Raw genomic sequence first — 27,542 nt, 5'->3', positions numbered from 1 at the left:
AATGGAATACTACTTCAGCCATAAAAAAGAATAAAATAATGCCATTTGCAGCAACATGGATGGACATAGAGATCATCATACTAAGTGAAGTAAGTCAGACAGAGAAAGACAAATATCATATGATGTTGCTTATATATGGTATCCAAAAAAAAAAACAAATTTTATTTACAAACCAGTAATAGACTCACGGACATAGAAAACAGACTGTAGTTACCAAGGGGGAAAGAGGGAGAGGGACAGACTAGGAGTTTGGCATTAACAGATATGCATCACTATATATAAAACAGATAAACAAGGACCTACTGTAGAGCACAGGGAACTATATCCAGCTTCTTGTAATGAGCTGTAATGGAAAAGAATCTGAAAAAAAGGATGCATGTATATGTGTAACTGAATCTCTTTGCTGTATACCTGAAACTAACATTGTAAACTGACTACATTTCAGTAAAAAATAAAAATTAAAAAAAAAAAGAAATTGTGATTTACTTCCTCACTTTCCCACTCACCATCACGCCCAACTCCTCTCAAGTACATCTTCTCCTCGAAGACTCCTTACTGAACATTCGCACCACATGTTTCTTATCTCACTAGTATCATAACCACTGTCAGCTCCGAGCTGCTACTGAGTCGGACACTCAAAATGTTTGCTGAATGAATAAATTATCCATTAAGATATAACTACATTTATGGGGGGAGGGAATAGCTCAAGTGGTAGAATGCACGCTTGGCAAGCATGTGGCCCTGGGTTCAACCCCCAGTACCTCCTCTAAAAATCAATAAACCTAGTTACCTCACCCCAAAATAAAGAATAAGGAGTTCAATAAAAGAAAGAGATGTAACTACATCTATTACGAGACTAACTGTACTCTCCTCTCCATCTACCCAACATGCAGGTCTCTTTTCTAGCATAATTGTTAATTGAGTAAAGAACTTGGAGTATTTTCCTCAGCCAGGATCCATCAGCAATATATGAATGCCCTTGAATGTCTGAAAGTGTCTTTTTTGCCCCCAAAATGAAAGTCATTTTGTCTGGGAATAGGGCTCTTAGCTCTTAGTCTCAGTGTCTCTCTTCAGTTTGAAAATACTGTTCCACTGTCTTCCAGTTTTCATGTAGCAAATGAGAGTTCAAACGCTAGTTTCTCTGCTTTCCTTTTTAAAAATAGCTTCTCCCTTCAGTGTGAAAACTTGCACATTTTACCTTTTCCCGTGGTGCTCAGGAAGTTGCCAGGATGTATGTCTGTGTGTATCATTTTTCTTATTCCTATCTGGGTGTCAATAAGATAGATGCTTGATAAAGGCTTATCAAGCCCGAAGAAGAAAAAAAGAGAAAACAAAATACATACCTATACATTAGAAATAAAAATATACAACCACAGAAACAGAATGAACTCAAAGGCTTATTGCAGGATCTTAGACGCCTTCTCAGACCTTTAATTGGAAAGTATTCTCATCACCTTTGCTATTGGACCCTATTAGTTGCGTCCCTGAGTTTGGGTAGGTTTTGTTAAGACTTGCTAAATCCTAACTTCTCTTTCATACGGGCTGTTTTCTGAACTAAAGTGTCATATGTAGGCAATGGGGAACCTATCCACTCCAATAACCAATCAGACTTGAGCAACTTCCCCTACCAAAAGTGGCGTTGAATTCTTCCTGGACTCAAAACCATAGAGACAGAGAGGAGAAGAGAGGTGACTAGAGGCTGAGGGAGGAGAGAGAGGCGGGGACTTATTGTTCAATGGGGAGAGTTTCTGTCCAGGATGATGAAAAAGTTCTGGAAATGGATGGTGGTGATGGTTGCACAACACCGTGAATGTACTTAATGCCACTGAATTAGACACTTAAAAAGGACTAAAATGGTATCTTTTGTGTACATTTTACCACAATAAAAAAAACTCTTCGTAGATTTTAGAGCACAGGTAAACATATAAAGTGAGAGGCTCCTCACAATTTGCACGGTGTGTGAATACACACTATGACAGCAGATTCACAATACAAAAGCCCACCTGTGAAAATCAGAAGTGTGCATTTTTGTACCTAGAGTGGTCAGGTTCATGGAGACAGAAGGTAGAATGGTGGTTCCAGGCAATGGGGAGTTACTGTTTAATGAGTACCAAGTTTCAGTTGGGAAGATGGAAAAAGTTACGGGGAGGGTTGCACAACAATCTCAATGAACTTAATGCCATGGAACTGTACACTTAAAATGGCAAAAATTTAAGGTAAACGTTATGTTATGTATATTTTACCATAATTAAAAAGAATTTAGGGGGGAGGGTATAGCTCAGTGGCAGAGTGCATGCCTAGCATGCACGAGGTCATGGGTTAGATCCCCAGCATCTCCATTAAATTAAAGATAACAATAATAATAAATACATAAATAAACCCAGTTACCCCTCCTAAAATTTTTAACTGGGCATTTTTGGTTCTAGCCTAGCCCCTAAAACCAACATGATGAAGTCTCTGGTGACTCAGGACGTGGGGAAATGGATGCAATGTGTGATGTGCTGGCAGGAGGCCAGGCAACACTCAACAAAAATCCCTGGCAAATCCGCACAGCATTTTAAGGAGAGGGAATCTGAAAATAGCATAGTGGAGAGTAGCGTTTTTCTAAAGCTTAAGTCCCCGTGACTGCGGCCAGGATTGCTAGAAATGTAGAAGTGCAAAAGCGGACACGTGCTTTTCGGATACGATGGTGATTGATGGGACCTGGTTGTCTCAGCACCGGGGAGTTGCAGAATCCGCACTGGCCACCAGGGGGCAGGGGCCCCGTGTCGCACAGGCCCGGCAGGAGCGGCCTGGAGGGGCGAGGTGAGCGCCCGCTGCAAAAGGCTTCATTGCAGCGGGCGTGAGACGTGCCGAATCTCCAGCCACCGGCAATTAGGGAAAGACAGACGTCAGGGTGGACCCGCCTCGCTGTCCTCTCTCAGCCGGAGGAGGGGCACCCAAATTTCTCATCTCAAGACGTGGCATCTTGGTTCTTCAGGAAGGTCTTGACTGTTCTTGGCCCTCTGCACTTCCATATAAATTTTAGGGTTTTTTTGTTTTTTTGTTTTTTTTGTGGCAGGGGGTAGGTAATAAGGTTTGTTTGTTTGTTTATGTTTATTTTTAATGGAGGGACTGGGGGATTGAACCTAGGACCCCCAGCATACTAAGCACACACTCTACCAGTGAGCTATAGATACCATGCCCCCTGCACTTCCATATAAATTTTAAATTCTTTTCAAGTCCCCGATAAAATTCTGTTATAATTTTGACTGCAGCTGCATTAAACCTGTAGATAAATTTGGAAAAAAACTGCTATCCATGTGCCAGGTACTGTTTGTGGCCCTGGGGATGTAACAATGAGCAAGACAGACAAGGGGGCTTCCCATCAAAATTCAAACAAAATTCATTTTCACCACCTCCTGTAAACCAGCCCACAAAAGAACTTCCCCACCCCCAGCTGGTCTCCTACTAACCCCTCTCCTTCTGAGCTCCAGCCATGCCTTCCTTCATGTTCCTGGAGCTCAACAATCATTCTCCCACTGGGTTTTCGGCCTAATCTGCCCCCAACTCTCTGCCCCTTATTTGCATGATAGGCTCCTTCACGTTAAGCAGATGTTTGCTCAAATAGTCACCTTTTCAGAGAGGCCATTCTGCTATCTAAAATAGCCCCAGCATCTGTCTCTAACCAGTACTTTACCCCACAGCACTCATCACCACCATTAAAGACGGGTTTGTTTTGGGTGTCTGCCTCCCTACTAGACACTAAGCTCCTTAAACCAGGAACTCCCCCTGTCTTGTTTACAGTTATGTCCTCAGGGCCTTGACCTATGCCTGGAACATAGTAAACCCTCAGCAAATTTACTGAATGAATGAAAGAAGCAAGATCCGACAAATGATCCAGAGCCTTTTGAAAAACCCACGCACACTCTCAGTCGGTACACGTAGTTACAGCTATTCAAAGTTTTAGAAATATTTGGTCAGTGCTTAGCAATTAAAAAAACAAAACAAAACAACTCCAAGCCAGCCACCGTCCCTGAAGATCTCCCAGGGAGAACGGTATTTAAGCACCTAGTGATTGTAGAGTCCTATTTACAAACATATCATCCGTCATATTTCTATGTGACAGTCTGGGCAGACTGATTTTAATTAACTCCAATTTATCAATGTTTTCTTTTACTGATTATATTTGAGATGTCACAATTAAGAAGTCTCTACCTAACTCGGGGTCACACAATATTTTTTTTTCCATTGAGAAGATGGATAGTTTTTCCATGTTTAGGCTTATGTCCCACCTTGAGTTAATTTTTGTGTACAGTGTAAGACAGAGGTCTGAGTATTTCATTTTGATTTATTTATTTTGCTTATGGATTTCCAATCGCTCCATCACCACTCATTTAAAACTGACCTTTCCCCATTGAATGTCCTCGGTGCCTTTGGTGAAAATCAGTTGTTAGTAAGTGGGAAGATCTGTTTCTGGACTCTCTGCTACAGACCCTTATACCGGGGACACACTGTCTTAATTGCTGCATCTCTAGTTAGTTTGAAATTGGGTAAGTGCTCCAACTTTGTTGGAATAGCTTGAGGTCCTTTCTGTTCCCATATAAATTTTAGGACTAGCTTGTCAATTGCTATTTTTAAAAAGCCTGCTGGGATTTTAGCAGTGATTGCATTGAAACTGCAGATCAGTTTGGGGAGAACTGCCCTCTTCACAGTGTTGGGTACTTCAACCCATAAACATGGTATGTTTCTCCACCTGAACAAATTAACCGATCTTTTCCCTTTTATTCCAGCTTGTTTAGTGGCTGGTTATTGGGCCATACCTGTTTCTGTTTTCAGCCCTCACTTCAATAGATGTGTAATAATGAAAGTCTGGTTTTGTTATTAAAACACACGCACACTCAAAACAGGTCAGAGCTTTCTTTTCCCTTGGAAACATCTTGTTTCTTAGTGCCTGGGGTTTCTCTGGAGACATTCTGGGGCCTGAACCCCAACCCTTCCCCTTTGTGGCCAGGCCTTGTTCTGTTCCCTGGGCCTTCCCTTGGAGTCCCGTGGACTCTCCTTGTCTACTCCACATTCATTCAGTCAGTCCCCAAGGCGTTTTATGTCCTCAGTGTTGCGGACAGAGTGCTTTAAGCCCTTCACTCCTCCATCACGCCCTGTCTCCATCCATCTTACTTACTCACTTTCCTTCTAGGATGTATCCGGGACATGGAAGCAAGGCAGGGCCCCATGAGCCAGATGAGGGCTGAGGCTGCTGAAGCCAGAGCCAGATGTGTCTCCTTGGAGTAAGCGACCGACTCTGCCCCAAACAGGCCACTGGTCCCTGCTGACGCCTGCCCTCTGGGGTCCAAGGGCCGCAACCAGGCGGTGCCACAGCGCCCTCTACTGGAGCCCGACGCGGACCCGTTCGCGGGAGGAACCAGTCTGGGAGGGGGTCTGGGAGGGGGTACGACAGTCAGCAGATGCTCTCTGAGCACCGGGGGCGAAGAATGAACGGGCAAGTGTGCAGGCAACGAAAGAATATTCGAGTGTAGAATGACAGCTCAGAGAGGGCCTCTCTGGGGAGGGGACTCCCGAGATGAAACCTGGATGATGAGGGGAAAAAGCAAGAGCAGTCCAAGCAGCAGGACTGGCACAAGCCGGAGACCAGCAGGGGCGCGGGCGGCGGATCTGAGGGGGAAGGGAGGCGGTCGCCGCAGGAGGAGAGGGGCTGACGGGGCGCAGCCGCGGGGCAAGCTAGCGGCAGGCACGCGTGGGCCTGTCCGCCGCGGTGAGCGCCCTGGATTTGATTCGGGGATAACGGGAAGCAGAGGAGGGACACGCAGGGAGTGGAGCACGTTGAGCTGCTGGAGCTTCCAGCAATGGAATGTGCCCAAGCCAGACGGCCCTGGGCTGGGCCTGGGGCTGGGAGGCCCGAATGCAGAAGAGGCATCAAGAAAAGCATCTCCTACCCGGCTGGGGACTCCAACCACGGTGAGCCGGAGGAGCCTCCCCAACGGGGAGACCTCAGAGCCAAGGCAGCCCGGGTGGACATGGGGCTACACTGGAGCCAGGTGTCTTGAGCCAGGAGGTGTGGCACCTGCTGAAGCCAGCTCCAGGGTCTGCCCAGAGGTAACGCCCCACCCCCACCAGCTGGCGCTGAGCACATCTTTTGGTCCCCAGTGCTTCTCATGAGCTCCTCTGTTACAGTGTTTGCCACACACGGTGTTTGCGTCTTTGTTCACACGTTTTCTATTTAACTGGATGATGAATACTGGGCTCTGCTATGTGCTGGGGACACACTTGACTGGCTTGGTGAGATATGTGGGTGGGGTGTAACAGAGGACAATCTCAAATACCTAAGGACATTTGGCTCTACTCCAGGAGCAAGTCTTTGCTGTCACATCCTTAGCAAAGACTGCTCTTGAGGCCTGGTAGTGGTGGTGGATTGGCCAGAGGGCATGTGGCCCATATATCTGCTCAGAAACTTTTTCCTTTTTCCAAGTCACACCATCTGAGATTTTGGACAACTGGGCTGGACCTTCACTGAACATCTGGGTGCAAGTATGTCGGAATCAAGGGCCAGCACAGGAGACAGCTGTAGTAAAATTCTTTTTCTTTCCAGCTGAGATCTTTTTTTGTTCTTTTTTGGGGGGAGGTAATTAGGTTTATTTAATGGAGGTACTGGAAATTGCACCCGGGGCCTTATGCGTACTAAGCAGACACTCTACCACTGAGCTATAACCTCCCCCTCCAGCTGAGATCTACTTGGCAAGTAACACTGTCTGAGTTTAAGATACATGATTATTTCAGGTGATTAAGATGGTGTAAGATGTCTTTTCTTTGCAACTTTCAAGTGTACATTGAGGTATTGTTAACTAACGTCACCATGCTCTACACTAGATTCCCAGAACTTCTTCACCTTATTGTAGTAAAATTCTTGATTCTCTCTCCTGGGGAGATGCAATGGAAGGTGCAATCCATTCATCACAGAGCATACTCTTTGTAAGAAACTGTACGAGACATTTCTCTCAGGAAAAATTCTATTTCTCTTGAATCAATCTGTCTGTGTCTTATGGGCAGTGTGGTATCTGTCTGATCATGTTTCCCTCTTTGCTGGGGCCACTTAGGTAGTTTAGCACTAAATCTGTAGCCTATTTTTAGTAATGGTAAAGGGCCACTGGAGAAAACCAGCCTCGGGATTAAGACTTTGCAGTCAGGCAACCTGGGCTGAAATCTCACTTCTGCCTCTTCTTAGCTGTGTGACTGTCGTCCACTTATCTACTTTTTCCAAGTATTTATAAAAAGGGCATAATCACATTATTTACTTTGGGAAGTTATTCTGCTGTAAAGATTAAGGGATGTAATGCCAAGCACAGGGTCTGGCACAACCATCAGCATAAACGTGCTGTCACTTTAAGGCAAGCAGTCATGTGTGATAATTGCTCTTACTTTTGGTATTTTCTGGTGCCTAAGATACACACACACACACACACACACACACACACACACACACACACAGACTTCTACTTCAGAACTATATAAATGTATTACTGTCATTATTTCATTATTTTCTTGACTATACATACCCTACAGATGACTGTCTTGGAAAACTTGCTGTGATAATTAAATCTGCATCTGGGAGGTTCTCCCTCCAGCACCATACAGCAAGGGACCATAACTTATACATCCGACAGGACTGGAAAGAACGGAAAAGACACATGCCCTGCCTGAGGCACTCATTACTTAGGTTGATCCCTGGTCACCACAGGTTCACTAGCATCGTCTTCTGATACAGCCTCTGACAAGATGTCTGCTTGGACTCAAAGGGCAGCACTTAATTCCAAAGTAATTAAGGAATCTGTGCTTTAGCTTCCGTTTGAAGTCAAGTAAATTCAAACAGAGGGGGTTTACTGGGGCAGCACTGTCTGGTATATTAACATAATTTAAGAGGTCTCAAACTAAGTAAATGTATCTTTGTATTTCATAAAAGGAGACTGATATTCATTGTTAAAAAATATTTTAAAAAATTTTTGTTGTTCATTATGCTGTACACCAGAAATTGACACATTGTAACTGACTATATCTCAACTTAAAAATAAACAAATATATAAATACATAAATAAAATATATATTAAAAAAACTTTTGTTGTTGAAGTCAGTTTACTTTTACTTCTTGAGACACCATCATGCTCATCAAAGATGTACATGAGCTCTCAGGGACCACTTTGCCAGATGTTTGTCTGATTAACTTTCCATAGCTTTACTGAAGCATAAGTGATGTACATTTTTTAAAGGACATAATCGATAGGTTTGGATATATGCTTATATCCATGAAATCATCATCAAAATCAAGATAATAAGCATTCCCCACCCCACATCCCCAAAGTTCCTCCTGCCTTTAAAATCCATCCCACCTCGCTCCTTCTCCCTGCCTGCGTCCCGAAGTGGCCGCTAATCTGCTTTCTCTCTCAACAGATGAGTCTGCGCTTCCTACAATTTTATACGGAATGGAATCATACAGTTTGTTCCCTTTTTTGTCTGGCTTCTTTCATTCAGCCTAATTATTCTGAGATTCATCCATGTTGTTATGAGTATCAATAGTTCACTTCTCTTTATTGCTGAGTGGGATTCCATTGGATGGATGGATTATAATGTATCACATGGACTTATTAATTATGTAAATTGATTCTCTCTCTCTCTCCACACTGAAGAAAACACAACACCAAAACACTAAATCTATGGCCCACCTCTAACAAAAGGACAGACTCCAAAGCCAGCGTTTTCTATGCTAATCTCATTCCTAAATTCCTTTTCTCTTCTTCTTCTTTTGTTACAAGTTCCCCATCCATTTATCTTCCTTTTATTTTATTTTGCTGTATTATAAATATTTACGTTAGCCATCCTGGAACTTCTCTGAAACAAGGACCAAGTGTAACAATGCTCTGCTCTCATCTGGCTCTATCAGGTGCTTCCTGCTGCCTGCTTCAGGGATGCTGGGTTTTGTTGACTCGGTCTATTTATGGATGCTGAAGACGCCCTGCTTGGACAACTGCCACCACCTCTGCAATGCTGGTCTCTAACCTCGCCCCTCTTCTATCCACCTGCTATGATGTAACCAAGCCATCATTCTGCAGTAGAAATCTGACCATGTCATTCCCACGCAGAACACCTACAGGAAGAATCTAAAGTCCTTAGCGTAGCCAGGCATGTCCTTCATGACTCATCCACTCTTTCAACAAATACTTACTAAGGGCTGATTACACACCAGGCTGTATGCAAGCTGACTAGGTGATAAAACAGAGAGACAAGGCCTGCACCCTCATGGAATTTTTATTCTAGTGGAGGAAATAAAGAGACAAAAAGCCATGTGAGCAGTTAACTATGGACACACATGAAATTGTTCTGAAAGGAATAACCAAGGTGCTGCGACTGAGTCCCAGAAGCAGGGGTGGATGTCAGAGAAGGCCTTTGCTTACACGGCCTAAAATGTGAGGCAGAAGTGGCCATGGAACAGTTCTGGGCACAGGTCCAGAAGCAGGAAAAGACTGGGATGGCCAGTATTGCTGGAGGTGGTGAGGTTGGAAAGCTGAGCTCTGTCTGCCTCTCCAGCTTTGTTTTTCACCTGCAGTCACCTGAAATCCCAGACATGTACAGCTACCCAGTATTTCAATAACCTATGCCTCCTCATTTTCACCTCCTCCTGCGTCTGGACCATCCTTACTCCTCCTCGTGCCTGGGTTTCTAACCAACACCTCTGTGGTAACCTTCAGGTTCCTCTGCTACCCTGCTGCAGGCAGCTGCGCCACTCAGCCCTCCTCTGAGCCTCCGCAGAAGTCTACGTTCTTCTCCCTTTTTAAACACCTAACATTGACAGAGTGCTTCCTGTGTGCCAGAACCTATTCCTGTATAAACTCAACCATGGAAGGCAGGTTCATTCAACCCTCAGAAACTCGATGAGCTGGGTATTATGACTATCTCTGCCATGTAGATGAAGAAATTGAGGCCCAGAGAAGTTAAGTGACTCACCTGCAGTTACCCAGAGTGTAAATGGTAGAGTCAGGATCTCAACCCGGTCCAGACTGTACTTTAACCACGAAGCCCTTTTTGCCGTTCAAGATTGACAACAGTCATGTTTATCAAGCACTCCCTAGACGGTGGGCTTTCTTATCAACCCTTTGTACGAACTTACTCGTTGAATCTTCCAACAACTCTTTGAAGTAAATACTCTCAGCATCACAACAGCCCCCGAGGCACTAAGACCATGAACCCCTTGGGTGGGGCGTATGTGCTACCCCAGTCAGCAATCCCAATGCCTCGCACGCCAGAAGTCACTCCACGACGTCTGCTGAATGAGTGAATGAACCCACACACCTAGTCTTTCTCTTGGCTCAACATTCAAACTTCAAGAGCACACAGTGCCAGAAACAGTTACTTAGAGAAAACTATCATAATGGATTATCAATCTGTTGTTATAAATGCACAGCAATGAGAACTGACTGATAGAAAGGCTGACAGTATGCATGTGTGCTGCGTTCTGAATATGAGGTAAGGAAATTCCTTTATGTATCAGACACTGTATTAGGTATCAGAAGATGCGCTAGCTAACCTCTAGATGACAGCAAAACAGGGGCAAAGGGCTGCTTTCAAGACAGCTCCCAGATTGAATCTATGTCCAAATGTGACACAGCCCAAAAAAATAACACATCAACTTAAAAATCCGTCCACGTCTTTTGTCTAGCTATTCCGTTCTTTCACTTGATGGCAAATATTAAACACATAAAAATAAAAATTTAAAATGCCATTTGTCTCTGAGTAAGTTCTGGACCTTAAGAAACAAGTTGGGAAGTAGTCAACAGTAATCAGGAGAAAGAAATGAAGAGTAACTCCTTGAAGTCTAAGGCAGTGGTGCAAGATTACTTTACTTACCCAAGCAAGCAATAGCTACCATCACCTTGTCACTTCTGGATACCTAATTTAATTTTCTATCAGGCAAGGAAAGTAAGCCTCAGTTTCTTGGTTCATGGACTAAGTCTGAGAATTCCCCAGAGAGGAGGAAACAACATTTTATCAGCACCTACTAAGTGCCAAGGGATTTAAGACTCACCACAGTTTGACAAGGTAAGCTGACACCTGTTTCACATTTTTTTTTTTTTTTGGACAGGTAATTTGATAGGGATTGCATTAAATCTGTAGATTGCCTTGGGCAGTGTGACCATTTTAACAATATTGATTCTTCCAGTCCAGGAGCATGGGATACCTTTCCATTTTTTTAAGTCTTCTTTAATTTCCTTCATCAACGGTTTATAGTTTTCAGTGTATAAGTCTTTCACCTCCTTGGTTAGATTTATTCCTAGGTATTTTATTACTTTGGGTGCTATTTTAAAGGGGATTGTTTGTTTACTTTCTTTTCCTGTTGATTCATCGTTAGTGTAAAGAAACACAACAGATTTTTGTATGTTAATCTTGTAACCTGCTACCTTGCTGAATTATTCGATTAGTTTTAGTAGTTTTTATGTGCACCTTTTAGGGTTTTCTATATATAGTAACATGTCGTTGGCATATAGTGACACTTTTACCTCTTCTTTTCCAATTTGGATCCCTTTTATTTCTCTCTTGCCTGATGGCTGTGGCTAAGACTTCTAAGACTATGTTGAACAGGAGTGGTGAGAGTGGGCAGCCTTGACTTGTCCCAGATTTTAGTGGGAAGCTTTTGAGTTTTTCACCGTTGAGTACTATGCTGGCTGTAGGTTAGTCACATGTAGCTTTTATTATTATATGTTTCCTCTATACCCACTTTGGTGAGAGTTTTTATCATAAATGGGTGTTGAATTTTATCAAATGCTTTTTCTGCATCTATTGAGATGATCATGTGGTTTTGTCCTTTCTCTTGTTGATGTGATGTATTATATTGTTTGATTTGCATATGTTGAACCACCCTTGTGTCCCTGGAATGAACCCCACTTGGTCATGATGTATAATCTTTTTTATGTGCTGTTGAATTCTATTTGCTAATATTTTGGTGAGGATTTTGGCATCTATTTTTATCAGTGATACTGGACTTAATTCTCTTTCTTGGTAGTGTCTTTGTCTGGTTTTGGTATCAGGGTGACGGTGGCTTCATGGAATGGCTTTGGGAGTATTCCCTCCTTTTCAATCTTCTGGAAGAGTTTGAGAACCAGTAATCCCGCTCCTGGGCATATATCCAGAAGGAATCCTACTTCAAAAAGACACCCACACCCCAGTGTTCATAGCAGCACTATTTACAATAGCCAAGACATGGAAACAGCCTAAATGACCATCAACAGATGACTGGATAAAGATGTGTTATATTTATACAATGGAATACTATTCGGCCATAAAACGACAACATAATGCCATTTGCAGCAACATGGATGTCCCTGGAGAACGTCATTCTAAGTGAAGTAAGCCAGAAAGGGAAAGAAAAATACCATATGAGATTGCTCATATGTGGAATCTAAAAAAAAATGAGCATAAATACAAAACAGAAACAGACTCATAAATATAGAATACAAACTTGTGGTTGCCAGAGGGGAGAAGGGTGGAAAGGGACACACTGGGAGTTCAAAATTTGTAGATACTGACAGGCATATGTAGAATAGATAAACAAGATTATACTGTACAGCACAGGGAAATATATACAAGATCTGGTGGTAGCTCACAGCGGAAAAAAAATGTGGCAATGAATATATGTATGTTCATGTATAACTGAAAAACTGTGCTCTACACTGGAAATTGACACAACATTGTAAACTGACTACAACTCAATAATAAAAACAGACAGGGAAGCTAAAAGTGAAAAAAGTCAAGTAAAATACACAGTCATAGGGCTGGTGTGAAATCAAGCTAGGAATCTGACACAGTTGTGTTTGATTCCAAATCTCAGGCTCCTCCTCCTGAAGCACACTGCCCTTAGGTTCCTAAAAGGATTTATTGACAAATTTGACATAATTATCAAATTTTAAAGTTAGAAATAAATTATCAAAAAGCTGTAAAGGCAGTATGTTTGCAGGAGCAAACCCCACATTCCTTTGAATCCCCACACCCTCCACTAGCAGTTACAAGTCACATTTCACTGCTTCATACAGTTCTTCCCAAGAGGCTCCTTAGAACCTCATGCCAACTGACCTCTCATGGCCAAATCTACCAAACTGTCAGACCTGCCTCAATGGTGCTTCCCTCCCTATCATCAAATCCCTTCTGAAAACGAACAGGCTCAGATCTATAAAGTAACCGAAGAAGACTTTGTAAATCTTGTTCCAAAAGAAATCTTCCCACCAGATTGGCAAAATTTTAGGAGTCTGATGATAATACTAAGTGCTGCTGAGGATAAAGAACTGTGGGAACTCTCCTACACTGCTAGTGGGAGTGTAAGTGAGTACAATCACTTGGAGAGCAATTTGGCAAAATTTAGTAAAGTTAAAGATACATCCCACAATTCTATTCCTAAGTATATTTCCTACAGACGTTCTTCTCACACGTCTATACAAGAATACATATGAATGCTTTTATTGTTGGTGGGAATGTAAAATGGCGCAGCTGCTACGGAAAATGGTTAGTAGTTTCTCAAACAATTAAGAATAAAATTCTACATGATCCAGCAATTCCACTTCTGGGTAGATACCTAAAACATTTTAAAACACGGCCTCAAATAGATATTTGTATCCCATGTTCACAGGAGCAATATTCACAACAGCCAAAAGCTCATCAACAGATGAATGAATAAACAAAATGTGCTAAGTACTTAGAATGGAATATTATTCAACTTTTAAAAGGAAGGAAATTCTGGCATATGCCACAGCATGGATGAACCTTGATGACATTATGCTAAGTGAAATAAAGCAGACACAAAAGGACAAATACTGTATGAGGCCATTTATATGAGATACCTACAGTAGACAAACTCATAGGAACAGAAGGTAGAATGGTGGTGGCTGCCAGGGACGAGGCGCAGGAAGGAACACGGAGCTACTGTTTACTAGATAGTTTCAGTTTTGCAAGATGGAAAGAGTTCTGGAGAAGGATGGTGGTGACAGCTGCATAATAATGTGAATGTACTTAATGAACAGTACACTAAAAAATGTTTAAGATGGAAATCTTTTACCACAATTCTTAAAAATAAAATAAAGGTAAAATAAAATTTTTAAATGCTTTTAGCAGCTTTGCTTGTAACAGTGAAAACTAGGAACACCCTGATGTTAAACTGTGGTAGCTTCACAAAGCAGAATACCATAGAGCAGCTAAATTTTAGCAGTTGAACTAGATTTATCAACACACCTACATCTCAAAAACAATATTAAAAAAAGGAAGTCATAGAATGATGTGTAAAGTATGGTATCATTTACATAAAGTCTAAAAACATGTGTCTTACTCTGTTTAGGCTGTTAGACTATAAAGGCCTGGGTGGCTTAGAAACAACAGAATTGTATTTGCCACAATCCTGGAGGCTGGGAAGTCCAAGGTTAAGGTGCCCACAGATCCAGTGTCGTATGAGGGCCTACTTCCTGCGTCCTCACATGAGACAAAGGGATCTTCAGTAAGGGCACGAAACCCATTCTTGAGGGCTCTGCTCTCATGGCCGAATCAACTCCAAAGGCCCCACTTCCAAATACCATCACATTGGGGATTAGGTTTCAACACATGAATCCTGGGGGGGACACATTCAGTCTATAGCAATAGGTAATATTCATGGAAACATAAATGTATATTATTAGTTTTAAAAGGTTCCTGGGGTTGATAAACATCAAATTCAGCACTGTGTTACCTCTAGGAAGGGAAACAAAGAACTGGTATTGGAAAGGGAACACTTTGAAAAAGAAACAACACAGATCCATACAAGCCCAGCTAACTGAGTTTTGACAAAGGTGCAAAAGTAATTCATTGGAGGCAAGATAATTTTTCCATGGTGATGGAGGAACTGGACATCCAAAGGTGAAAAGAATGAACTTTAACTTAAACCTCTTAGGTTTACGTGGAGCAAACACAGGCGAACATCTCTGGGACTTGGGGCTGGGCGAAGAGTTCTTAGGCATGATGCCAAAAGCACAATCCGTTAAAGAAATGAACCAATAAATTGGACTTCAACAAAATTTTAAAATTTTGCTCTCCGAAAGACACTGTTAAGAGAAGAAAACAGAGAACTGGGGAACTGCAGGTCTTAGCAGGTTTACAGGGCAGGTGTAAACAAGGTAGAAAGAGAGCTAGACTGACGGGAGGTTGCGCTATGAGAGCTGCGTACTGGAGTTTAAGAAAGCAAAAGTCAGTCCATTTCAGGTACGTCAAGGCTCACTGCTGAGGTGAAGTGGAGGTGGTTGTGAAACAGATCAGGCAAGCGAGTTGTAAGACAGGATGTTAAGACTTCATCAAAGTAACAAACATTTGTATTTCAAAAGATACTGACAAGAAAGTGGAAAGACAACTTACAGAATGGAAGAAAATATTTGCAAACCACGTATCTAAGAATGTGTATTTAGAATATATAAAGAACTCTTCAAAACTCAACAGTAAAAATGCAAACAATCCAATTACGAAATGGGCAAAAGACACGAACAGACCTTTCAGCTTTATCCACATAGCAAATAAGCACATGAAATTATGTTCAACATCATCAATCATCAGGGAAATGCAAATTAAAACTATGATCAAATACCACTACACAAGGATTATGTAGCTAAAAAAAAAAAATGGTGACAATACCAAATGCTGGGAGGATGCAGAGAAACTGCATCTCTCAGACACTGTGGGTGTGAGTGTAAATGGTACAGCCCATCTGGAAGGTAGCTTAGCAGTTTCTCAAAAACCCAACCATACACTTAGCATATAACCCAGCTATTACACTAGTGGGTATTCATCCCAGGGAAATGAAAACAAATGTAGATGCAAAAATGTGCATGAATGATCAGAGAAGCTTGTGTTAAAAAGGAGACAACATGCCCCAAATGGAGTCACTTGTGTTAGGTCCCAGGGCAGCAAACCAAGTCTTAATACTTAACCCAACTGCAGTTCAAGCTTCCCCGGGAATGTGACCTTCAACCAGACAACCCGGAATGTCCTGGTCAGCACTAGGAGGCAATCTGAGGATACACCCTTTCCCTTCCCCTTAGGAGGGCATCCTTACCTAAAACAGGTGTGCTTTGCTAACAATTTCCTTTTTTCTCCTACCTCTCAGCCTTTGAAAACCTCCTTTTCTGCAGCTCTATGGGGCTCCTTTCTCCTGCCAAATGGGATGCTGCCTGATTCATGAATGTTAAATAAAGCCAATTTGATCCTTAAATTTACTCAGTTGAATTTTTGTTAGTTAACACTCATAACAGCCCAAAATTGAAAACATCCCAAAAGTCCATCTATAAGTGAATGAATGAAACAACTGTGGGACATCCGCACCATGGAATGCTACTTGGCAACAAAAAGGAATGAACTACTGATATATGCAACAATTTGGACGAATTTTGGATGGAAGCTAAAGTCAAAACATGCTGTATGATTTCCAAAGTGACAAAATTATATAACATTTGTGTATTTATGTAACATTCCCAAAGTGACAAAATTATAAAAATGCAGAACAGAGTAGTGGTTGCCTGGGCCTAGGAAGGGGTGGGAGAAGCTTGTGACCGACCATAAAGAGACATCAAGAGGGGTCCTCGTGGTAATGAAAACAGCGCTGTACCTTGATCACGGTGGCGGTGAAAGGCATCTACTACCCATGTGACAAAACTGCATACAGCTACGCCCATACACTAAAGTGAAAGTTTTACCTGCTGAAGTCTAAATAAGGTCTGTGTGTTGCACCAATATTAATTTCCTGGCTTTGATATTGTACTACAGTTATATAAGATGTTACTGTTGGGAGAAAATAGGTGGAGGATATATTAAGACTGCTCTATAATTTTTGTGACTTCATGTGAATCTGTTAATTACTTTAAAATAAAAAATGCCAATCAAGGAAGGAGGACATGCACTCAATGCTAGAGTGCATGCTTAGCATGAACAAGGTCCTGGGTTCAATCCCCAGCACCTCCTCTAAAAACAAATAAGTAAATAAACTTAATTACCTTCCCCCGCAAAAAAAAGGAAACAAAAAATTTTTAAAAATCTTTAAAAAATGCCAATCAAAACCACAAGGAGATATCACCTTATACCCAGGAGGGTGCCACTGTTAAAAAAAAAAAGTAAATGTTTTTGGCGAGGATGGAGCAACTGAAATTGTGCATTGGAGGCAGGCATGAAAAATGGCAGGGCTGCTGTGGAAACGAGTATGTAAGTTCCTCAAAAAATAAAAATCAGAATTATCTTAAGATCCAGCAATCCCACTTCTGAGTATATAGCCAAAAGAATTTAAAGTAGGATCTTAAAGAGATATTTGCACACCTGTGTTCATTGTAGCAGCTCATTATTCACAATAGACAAGAGGTAAAAGCAACCCAAATAGCCACAGACAGGTGAATGGATAAACAAAATGTGGTGTATACATACAGTGGAGTATTAATCAGCTTTTAAAGAGAATGAAATTTTGTCACAGCATGGATGAACCTTGAAGACATTATGTTAAGTGAAATAAGCCAGTCACAAAAGGACAAATACTGTATGATTCCACTTACATAAGGCATCTAAAATAGTCAAAATCAAAGTAGAATGGTGGTTCGGGGAGGGAGAGGGCTCAGGAGAGAGAGAGAAATGGGGCGTTGTTCTCTAATAGGAGTAGTTTCAGCTTTGTAAGGTAAAGAAGTTCTAGAGATCTGTTACACAACAATGTGAACACAGTTAACACTACTGAACACTACACTTTAAAGTGATAAGATGCTAAATTTTATATGATGTATTTTTTACTACAGTAAAAATTTTTTAAAAGCTGAAGCAAACTAGTAAAATGTTAAGGTTTAATAAAGTTGGGTAGTAGTTATATGGTGTTTGTTATATTATCTCCAAATTTTACAAATATATGTAATAAATATACCATAGTAAAAACAATTTTAAGTAGCTAATTTAAATGGACAGATTTTTGTAACTTTGAGGCCCAATACAAAGACAATATAGAATTTTGCTCTGTGTTTATTTGAACATTCAACATCAACGTTTCTAACTCGCTGGTAAGAAATTAGGAGTTAGTCTCATAATTCTGTTGAGATCAATTGCCAAACAAGGAATCCACAAATGACAGACTAACTCCATATTTAAATACCAGCTGATACTGTCAAAAAAACAATTGTGAATTTATAATTGGAACCACAGTTTTCTCATAGATTTTTATTAAAAGACCTCTAGCCAAGTAAAAAAATCACTATGAATCTCAGAATCAATTCCTTTGTTTCTTTCAAAGGAACTGCCTTGGAAAAAACCATTTGCCTATAAATATTAAATAAACACTTTTTGTTTTGTATTTGACGTGTCTAAGGCTGTCACAGAGTTGTTTTTTCCCCCTAGTTGAACAAAAGGGAAACCAAATCTCACTGAAAATACAATTATTGAGCACGACGCCAAGTACTGTGCCACATTTCCAAATCTCTGATCTTTGGCATTTTGTTGGTCTATTCTTTGTTTACAAATTACCTTTTACAATAAATGACCAGAAATGATGTTATTATTAAAAGTTTTGTTTATGAACAGACCATAAAAATTCATCTTGTTTACTGTACAAGGAAAGCACACGCCTTCCTTCTGAAAACATTTTGCTTTGTTGACGTTACCAAACGACCCGGTTTGGGAAAACATTAAACCAGGAAGCTGTATGACTAACTTAGTTCTGGCAACTGCTAGAATTCCCAGCGAAGTCATCATATCAAACCATGAGATCTTCATTCTAGATCATTCTACCAACTCACATGTATGACTCAGGAGGAGCTGTTAGTTGGTGAAACATGCTCAGACTCACTATTAGGCAAACAAAAATGAAATTCATACTTCGTACGATAAACATTTTATCAATTACCTCCCAGTCCCAATTATCTTAAAGTAACTGTTTATTTCTATCTCCCATTATTCATAGTAAGTGGAGCTTAATGAAGTTTCAATATACTGAACTTAGAGCTGTCTAGGTGTTAACTCATATCTGTCCTATTGTATAACCATCATATAGTCTCTTAATATTATGCTTAAAATTTTGTCCATTAACGACTAACGATCTTTTGTAAGTGATACACAGCTAGCTTCTATGATCGAGCAAATCTTTAGACCACTTCTCACTTAGGAAGTTCGCTATTACGTGACAAACAGCCATTCGCATGCTTATTTACACGGCCACCTGCATGACTCAGACACGGGCTCGGGATCCAGACACGCCTGCCTTACTCACGTCCCGTGGAGTTATCTCCTTGCCAGGACTGGCGGCCACACCCGGAAAGCACGGAAGCAGCGGCGTGGTCCTAGCTGGTTAAACCCACTTTTAGGGTCGCTTGCACAACCAACACATGAATGCAATACTGAAAATACTAGTTATTTCTTGTACATGAATTCTGTCTTTTGAAGTGGGTTTTCAGCGCCTTAATCCACATACCGCTCTTTCCCTACCACAGCCTGGACGCACAGCAATGCGGAAAAGGGATGTGCAGGTTTGGCCGGAGCCAGATCTAAGCACCGCCACCGGGTCCCTGCGGGGAGGGGTGGGCGGCCTGCGCGCGGAGGAAGGGGAAGGGGCCTTCGCAGTGTGTTGGGGGAGGGGGTGGACCTCCACGGTAAGGGGGCGGGAGTCCTCCGGGGTGAGGAAGGGGAGGGGAGCCCCTTGCGGTGAGGAAGGTGGGGGTGATCCTCCGCGGCGAGGTTGGGGAGACGGGGGCGGGGGGGCCCTCTGCGGTTACGAGGTGGGGGGAGCTCCCTGCGGCAAGGAAGGTGGGGAGGGGGTCCTCCGCGGTGAAGAAGGTGGGGGGACTTCGACCATGAGGGAGGGCGGGGGGCTCTCCGCCGTGGGGGAGACGGGGGCGGAGAGGGAGCCTCCGCGGTGAGGAAGGTGGGGGGTCTTCCAGCGTGAGGGAGGGCAGGGGGCTCTCCGCGGTGAGGGCGAGGAAACCGGGGCCCAGTAGGGAGTCTCGCCGGCAGGCTCGATCTAGTCTCCTCAGAGCACGACAAAAGCATTGTTAAGTATAACGTGTAACAAAAGCTCCGCAACCTGCTCTAGACAAGAGCGAAAATAAAAACCGGCCAGTGTGAGGGGAGCTTGTGCTTCAGAGCAGACACTGGGGAAACATCTGCGGGCAGCGCCGCCCAGCTCCTGGGCACCTCCACCCCGGGACCGGACGGCCTTCCCGGGAAAGTCGCCGCGGAGCCCGGTGTTCCCTCATCTAAGACCCGAAAGCGCGACATCTGAGGGGCCCGGGGATTGGAATCGGGAGCGAAGGACCCCTCCTCCACCTCGGACCGGAAGTACGTTCTCTCACGAAGGCGCGCCTCTGCCGCGCACGCGCACCCAGTTACTTAGCAACATCGGCGCTGAACCACCCCAGCGGGAGCCCAGCAACAGAGGAGCCGCCGCGTCCCCCACCAATCAGCGCCGGCCTCGCCTCACGGGCCTCACCAATCAGCACCGGCGCCCCAAGGAAGTTTCCAGAGCTTTCGAGGAAGGTCCCCGTAACTCGAATTCATCCGCCTGATGATTTTCCTACCTTTTCCTAAGGGAGGAGAAGGATGACCAGGGAGAGAGAGAAGCCGATCTGTTAGGATCCTTTGTTCTGGCTTTGAGGAATTTAGGGCTCACTTAAAGGGCCTAACTCCGTCGCGGGAGGTGGGGCCGAGCGGACTACTTTCAGCGGCGCAGGGACACGACGCCTACGTAGGAGTCATGAGTACCGCAACAGACGTCGCATAAATTCCGGCCCCGCCGAGCCGGAGCACTCAGAGGCGACTGGCTTTGTGTGTGTGGTGTCTGCTGGTTTGGAAGTGACGCGACGTGATTGGATTTGCGGTATTTTCGCGTTCGTTGACAGGTATTGACCCTCAAGCTTGTGCGAGCCGGGAGAAGTAACGAGGGGGCCCGGGGAGGGCGAGCTGGCGTGTTCCTGGGGTTGGGAGGCCTGGGGTGGGGGAGGGGAAGGCGAGGTGACGCGGCGCCGGCCTTTCCGGAAGAGCGGCTCTTGTTTACGTGTGGGGAGCGAGGGCGGTTGGCGCTCCCGCCCCCCACCCGCAGAGACCAACGGCCACTTAACCGATGGAGATTCCATCGTGTTTGCTTCAGCGGGGAAAGGTGGAAAAGAGGTAGTTCAGGGGGGTTTGTGAAGCTTTAGAAACCCGATGAGGGGAAGGTGTCGCACCCCACCTCCGTTTAAAAGGGAATTTTTGTTCTAATGCTGCGTACCCTGTAGGTTTGGGCAAAACTGGGGGCGGGAGGAGCTTAGCGAAGGATCCGAAACAGTTAAGAAAAATCTGGATGCTGATCTCAGTGCTTCCGAGTCTCCATACCGTTTAGGTTGACGTCTTGACTAAGAAATATTATGTCCAGCGACTAGTTTACGCCTAGTGTAGTAATCGGGGGAGGTTTGTGAGACTTTTAGGTAGTTTAAGGTATTTGGGGATAATCTGTTCGTTTCAAAGAAATGATTACATATAAAGGTAGTGATAAGATCTGCGGTGATACAGTAACGTTTTTCTTTTCAACTCCAGGTCAAAATGCAGATCTTCGTGAAGACCTTGACGGGCAAGACGATCACCCTGGAGGTGGAGCCCAGTGACACCATCGAGAATGTGAAGGCCAAGATCCAGGATAAGGAGGGCATCCCTCCTGACCAGCAGAGGCTCATCTTCGCAGGCAAGCAGCTGGAAGATGGCCGCACTCTTTCTGATTACAACATCCAGAAGGAGTCGACCCTGCACCTGGTCCTGCGTCTGAGGGGTGGTATGCAGATCTTCGTGAAGACCCTGACCGGCAAGACCATCACCCTGGAGGTGGAGCCTAGCGACACCATCGAGAACGTGAAGGCCAAGATCCAGGATAAGGAAGGCATCCCTCCTGACCAGCAGAGGCTCATCTTCGCAGGCAAGCAGCTGGAAGATGGCCGCACTCTTTCTGATTACAACATCCAGAAGGAGTCGACCCTGCACCTGGTCCTGCGTCTGAGGGGTGGTATGCAGATCTTCGTGAAGACCCTGACCGGCAAGACCATCACCCTGGAGGTGGAGCCCAGTGACACCATCGAGAATGTGAAGGCCAAGATCCAGGATAAGGAGGGCATCCCTCCTGACCAGCAGAGGCTCATCTTCGCAGGCAAGCAGCTGGAAGATGGCCGCACTCTTTCTGATTACAACATCCAGAAAGAGTCGACCCTGCACCTGGTCCTCCGTCTGAGGGGTGGCTGTTAATTCTTCAGTCCTGCATCCATATCGCCCAGTGATGGCATTACTCTGCACTCTAGCCATTTGCCCCAATTTAAGTTTAGAAATTGCCAGTTTCAGTAATAACTGAACCTGTTCAAAATGTTAATAAAGGTTTTGTTGCATGGTAGCATACTGGTGTCTTGTTCTGAAATAACATAGTGATGGTGGGTACTTGTAACTAGTTAAAATGGTGTTCAGGGAAGGGATTTAACTTGTTAGTGTGACCAAAATTAAGTCACTTGACTTCGATAAACAATTGGGTGTGCCAACCCTTTACTCAAGGTTATTTACAACTTAGGATCCTGGTGTAATTAAAACCATTTCAAAGTGTAAGCAATGTAAAGTAGTTGAATATAGAAGCATATTAAGGGGGAGCAAATTTGACTGCCTCCACCTCCAATAGCTGGTAACCAAGATATTTAGAGAAATGTTGAAGCTGCTCAGTTGTAAGTTGTAACTGCTTTCGAGTCTTGTGATCATTGGTTGTTGGTTTTTTTTTGTGTGTGTGTTTTTTGTTTTTTTTTTTTTTTTTGCTTTCCTAATGCACTGCACTTAACGTATTTGGCCTTAGATAGTGAAATAGAACTCAATTATGTTTCATGTAAACAGCGAAGAATCAGGTGGAGCCCTAGTCAGCAAGGCTAGGGAGGACGACTGCTTGAAAGAATCCTGGAGTTAAAAGGGAATCCTAATCTAAGGCAACCTGCTGACTTTGCTGTGTTTGGCAGCAAATTACGTGGTTCCTAATGACGGCTTTACCTCACTGTAAGGAAGATAAAATGGCAGTAAAGGAGATTCTCTTAATTTGGGACGTGGCAAGTCTAGCCTAAGCCAGACAAGCCGTTTTTGTGCTCCCGTACCAATAAACACTAGGCAGTGTATTTACAATACTAACAAAAGTGAGGGAGTAAGGATTTATTTGGATACCAGGTACCTTTGTTTTGTTTTTTTAACAGTGCTTTCAGTTCTGAACCTTTCCACCCTTTACCGTTCCCAATTTTTCAGCGGTGGTTCTCAACGTGGGACAAAACGAAGCGGTGAGAAGGGAGTGCAACTAAGGGGAAGGAGTTGGAAGCCCCCGTTTTCTCAATTTTAGACTATGCTAAGGAAATAGATTTTATGGTACTAAAGCTGGTGTGACCACAAGTGCAATGTTCAGGGTAAGAATCACCCAGAGGTGCACTTAATAAAATGTAGGAAGCCAAGCATCGTCTAGAAACATGCCTTTGTTATTCCAGCTGTACCTGAGGAGTACTTGGTGCATAATTTTAGGAACTCTGCCTTAGTAATAGCTTCTTAAACTTTTGTCCTAGAAACGCACCTAATTAAATTTGAACACATTAAATCAGAATACTTAACTGGTCTTCTTGGTTAAGTTACATACTGGAGATAGCACTTAATTTTAGACTTGGTGAATGAATGCTTCAACTCCATAGGAGTGGTAATAAAACCTTGGGCCAGAAAGGGGGGAAAGCTGCCTATGTTGAACAATTAGAGGTAATAAATTTCAAGCCTTGAAACAGCCTGCCTTAGACTTAAGGGGACATATTAAATTCACTGTCAGATTGCAAAGTTACATCTTTCCCAGTCCCAGTGTTTTCACTTGCTCAAGACGTAGTTAGGGGCCTTGAGGCAAGACTGGAATTCTAGTGTCAACTTTGACTTAGCTCAGAAAATTCATCAAGTTTTATTAGCTTCCTTCACCTTTAGGATGTCCTCAAACTAGTGCTTTCAAGACAGGCTTTTTGCTGAATAATAAATAGGTCTGCAAGTAAAGTGGGGTTTTAAGGGTTAAAAGTTCTTTCCTACACTTAACTTTACACTTAATAAAAACTTTGGTTAATACCTGAAGAAATAAAGCACTTCACTGAATAAGTGAAGACTAGTGATGGTTTGGGCAACAGGACTTGCACAGTCGTCCTTTCTCCCAAATCACTAGCTGACTTGACAGGCTTGCAGGTCTGTAGTCTTGTGAATCCCTTGAGAAAGGTTTCAGCTGTTGCTCTAATTCTTGGGTTCTCTTCCTTCCCACAGGGACCCCTTATGGTATTCACGGACCTCAGCAAGTTCACTCTGCACACAACTTGAAATCAGCAAAGAAAAGGCTCTAAATGTGTGTTGGTCTTCAACACCCTGTGCTATCAACTGGTTTTGGGAAGTGGGTGTATCACTCTTGGCCTCAAACCTGCTCTACACTGAATACAACTGAGGCCAATTGTGGTTTGCGGTTCCTGCTCACTTCTCTTGACTGCTGGTGAGAGCCCAGTAATGCAGTGGGGAAACATACAGGTGCAAGTTTGGGATAACATAGAAAGCGATGGAAGAGTTGATAAACGTAAGATTTGTTCACATATCTCAGGCCATGCTAACTCAGTCCTATCACCTACACAATTTAATGTTCCTTATCCACTTAGTTTCTCATCTAACTGCCAGGAATAGTTTTCAAGTCCAGTGTTGGTCCAAATGCTGAAGAGCCCAGGGGAAGGAAGATGCATGAAGATTCTGTTACGGCCCATTGTGCAAATAAATACCTTACCTGCCCTTCCTTTAAGGGAATGTCTTCCTGGACCTCTCCATCCCTTATAATCTCAGAAACTGCCAAAAAGGGTTGCTTATGGGACCTTTGTAACATGTTAGGCTGGTGTCCTCAGTATACATGGGTCAGTCTTCCAAATTATTTTAAACCTGTTTTATTGTGGACCTGTGCTATTCCCAAAAAGCAAATCCCATGTGTTTATCAGAACTGCTTGTATTGCACATCATTATGTGTCTTGACGTCCCACAGTTTGCAGAACAAGCTGCCGCTTAACCATCCCCAATTGTAATCTTCATTGTTTCCCTTTTACTTAGGAATCTGAAATTTCGAATGAGGGTTTCTGTTAATATATTCTATTTCTTGTGACCTTTCCTGAAAGAATGCTCACATCTGTGTGCAAAGATGTGTTAAAAGAATACTTGGCTATGTTATTTTCTGTCAAGTGGATGTACTATTTTTTGTCGAGACATTTCTTTGCTCTTAATCTCTTGTTTCCAGTTTTTCCTTATAAACAATGCTGCAATGAAAACAAACAAACACTTGGCTTGGTACCCTGAAAGCTACCTCGTCTGTAGCCTGATGCCACTCCAAGGTTAAGTTTTAGCTAGTTTTCAGTGAAACGAAAAACATGAGAACAGCACAGTGGTAAAATTAGGTCTATTCAATTTAAAAGATTATATGCCCTATGTGTAAAAATATTGCAGTCTAATAAAATGATTCAGAGTGTTGCTCTGGAGACAAGATTACTTGAGTTCATATCTGGCTCCACCGCTTACTGGCTTGTAACCTGGGGCAACTGATTTCTCCTGTAAGCACATCAGATTCCTTATCCATAAGAACAGGGTTAATTATCCCTATCTCAGAGGAATTGTGAGGATGACATGTGAAGTGCTTAAAACCATGTAAAAACTTGCCTAGTGCCTACAATGCTGCTGTAATGACAACATTAGGAACGACCTAATCGTCCATCAAAGAGGAGTGGTTAAATTGGGATAATGCCGAAGTTCCACAGAATGGAGGAGACGGGAACTGGCGCAGAACACTGAGACCATGAAAAGTGCTACAGAAAAAGGTGTGAAGGTTCATATGAGCACTTAGATGGGGGGACCCCTGCTTAGCACTGGCGGCTTCAGAAGAGAGAAGGGGTGGTTGTGAAGGGAGATGCATTTCAGCTCTTTTCTGGGCATTTTCTATTTGCCACCCACGGGCTTCCGGGGGACTGACGTCATGGACTGCAGCATCCGCCGTGCTCGCAGCAAGCAGCCCCTGCATGAAGACCGGCAAAGGCCTTCCCCCTCGCAGTCCCAAACGCAGCGCAGGCTCACTCTGCACAAATCTCTGCTTCATTCTCTACGGAAACAACACCTCACGAGACTTCCACAGCCTCAGTACGCTTCATTTTAGTCATGCTCTCCTCACTCCTCAGGGAATTCAAAGAGGCAAGCCACGGCTCCCTTTCAATCAGGCCCAGCCAACTCCAAATGGAAGCTTTAGACAAATGCTGATTTCAGGAAAGAGACCTTGCACTTACTACAATGATATAAGCTGGGAAATACGTTTTGAGATTTTCCTTTCTTCATACTTTCTTGATCCTGTCACCATCCTTCCCGCCCCATGTGTCTTGTGGTCCTCAGAAGTGCGGTGGCGATGTCCTCTCTCCAGCTATGCGGTCTCTATCAACCCCGATAGTTTATTCTAACACCTACTCCTCTGACCATGTAACACCTACCAGAACTCCTCTTAAGAAACACCTTTACCTTCAGAAATTTCCCATATCAGTGTTTCCCACACTCGGTCCCCCAAATATTACAAGCACTGTGAAAAGGATGCTGTGGTCACAAGAGCTCAGGAGGCTGTTGCCCCTCCTGGAGCCTGACAACGTGCACAAGCATCTTGAAGGCGCCGAGAAGTTCTGCCTCAAAGGGGCTGGTTTAAACTGCTCCACTGAGTGTTTTCCAATTTCTAACTTCACTTTTTATTTCACTTTCCTTTTTAATGAGTTAATGTCGCTCACGCTTTGTGAAAAAACCTTGTTCGAGCCATGCCTCTCCCACCTACCTATCCAGCACTGTGGACTGTGCTTGGTTCCACGCCTCTACAGGACAGAAATGTGCTGCTGTGGCCTCGGGATGTACCACAAACTGGGTCTGGATAGTTTATTGCTAAAGTAGAGCAACACAAATATAAAAGAGAGCAATATAAACGAAAATATTTTTCCAACTCACGGGGAAATGGATAAAACTTTCCAGGTTAAATGTTTCTTCCGTAAGTTGTTCTTAGTTGGTAACTGCTATGGCTTGTCTTCAAGTGGCTGTTAACAGACAAAATAATAGTAAATTTTGGACATGGGATTTTTAAAAAAAATTTACCTGATTGATTTTATAAAATACAAAAGTGATATAAGCTCTTGACAAAATACATCTAATGACTTACAGGAGTACCCAGGAAAAAGTGAAAAATTCCCTCTCACCTCTTACAGCCCCAGAGGAAACCACTGAAAGTATTTTTCCATACATTTATTTGTTCAACAAATGTTTATTGTCTACTGTTTCCAGCATTGGAAATGCAGCAATGAACAAAACTGACCAAGTCTGCTCTCATGGAACTCACATAAAGAGGAGAGACAGACAAATAGGTAAGTACGTCATATCTCAGATGATGGAAAGTGCTCTAGTGAGAACATGCAGCAGAAGAAAGGACACAGGGTGATCAGGGAAAGCTCACAGGT

The 27,542-nt window shown here is 43.2% G+C and overlaps 1 protein-coding gene across 1 annotated transcript; it reads left to right on the top strand.

Annotated features, from left to right (window-relative positions):
- Window positions 1–20,496: 20,496 nt before the first annotated feature.
- On the top strand, window positions 20,497–22,405 carry UBB (ubiquitin B). Its single transcript, XM_014566608.2, has 2 exons — window positions 20,497–20,894; window positions 21,568–22,405. Exon 2 carries the CDS (start codon window positions 21,574–21,576, stop codon window positions 22,261–22,263), a length of 690 nt encoding a protein of 229 aa, XP_014422094.1. The 5' UTR covers window positions 20,497–20,894; window positions 21,568–21,573; the 3' UTR covers window positions 22,264–22,405.
- Window positions 22,406–27,542: the final 5,137 nt, after the last annotated feature.

This window comes from Camelus ferus, chromosome 16 (genome assembly GCF_009834535.1).
Source record: "Camelus ferus isolate YT-003-E chromosome 16, BCGSAC_Cfer_1.0, whole genome shotgun sequence".
Classification (NCBI taxonomy): domain Eukaryota; kingdom Metazoa; phylum Chordata; class Mammalia; order Artiodactyla; family Camelidae; genus Camelus; species Camelus ferus.
Note: the sequence above shows the minus strand (reverse complement) of the source record. Positions and strands in the feature narration are given on the sequence as shown.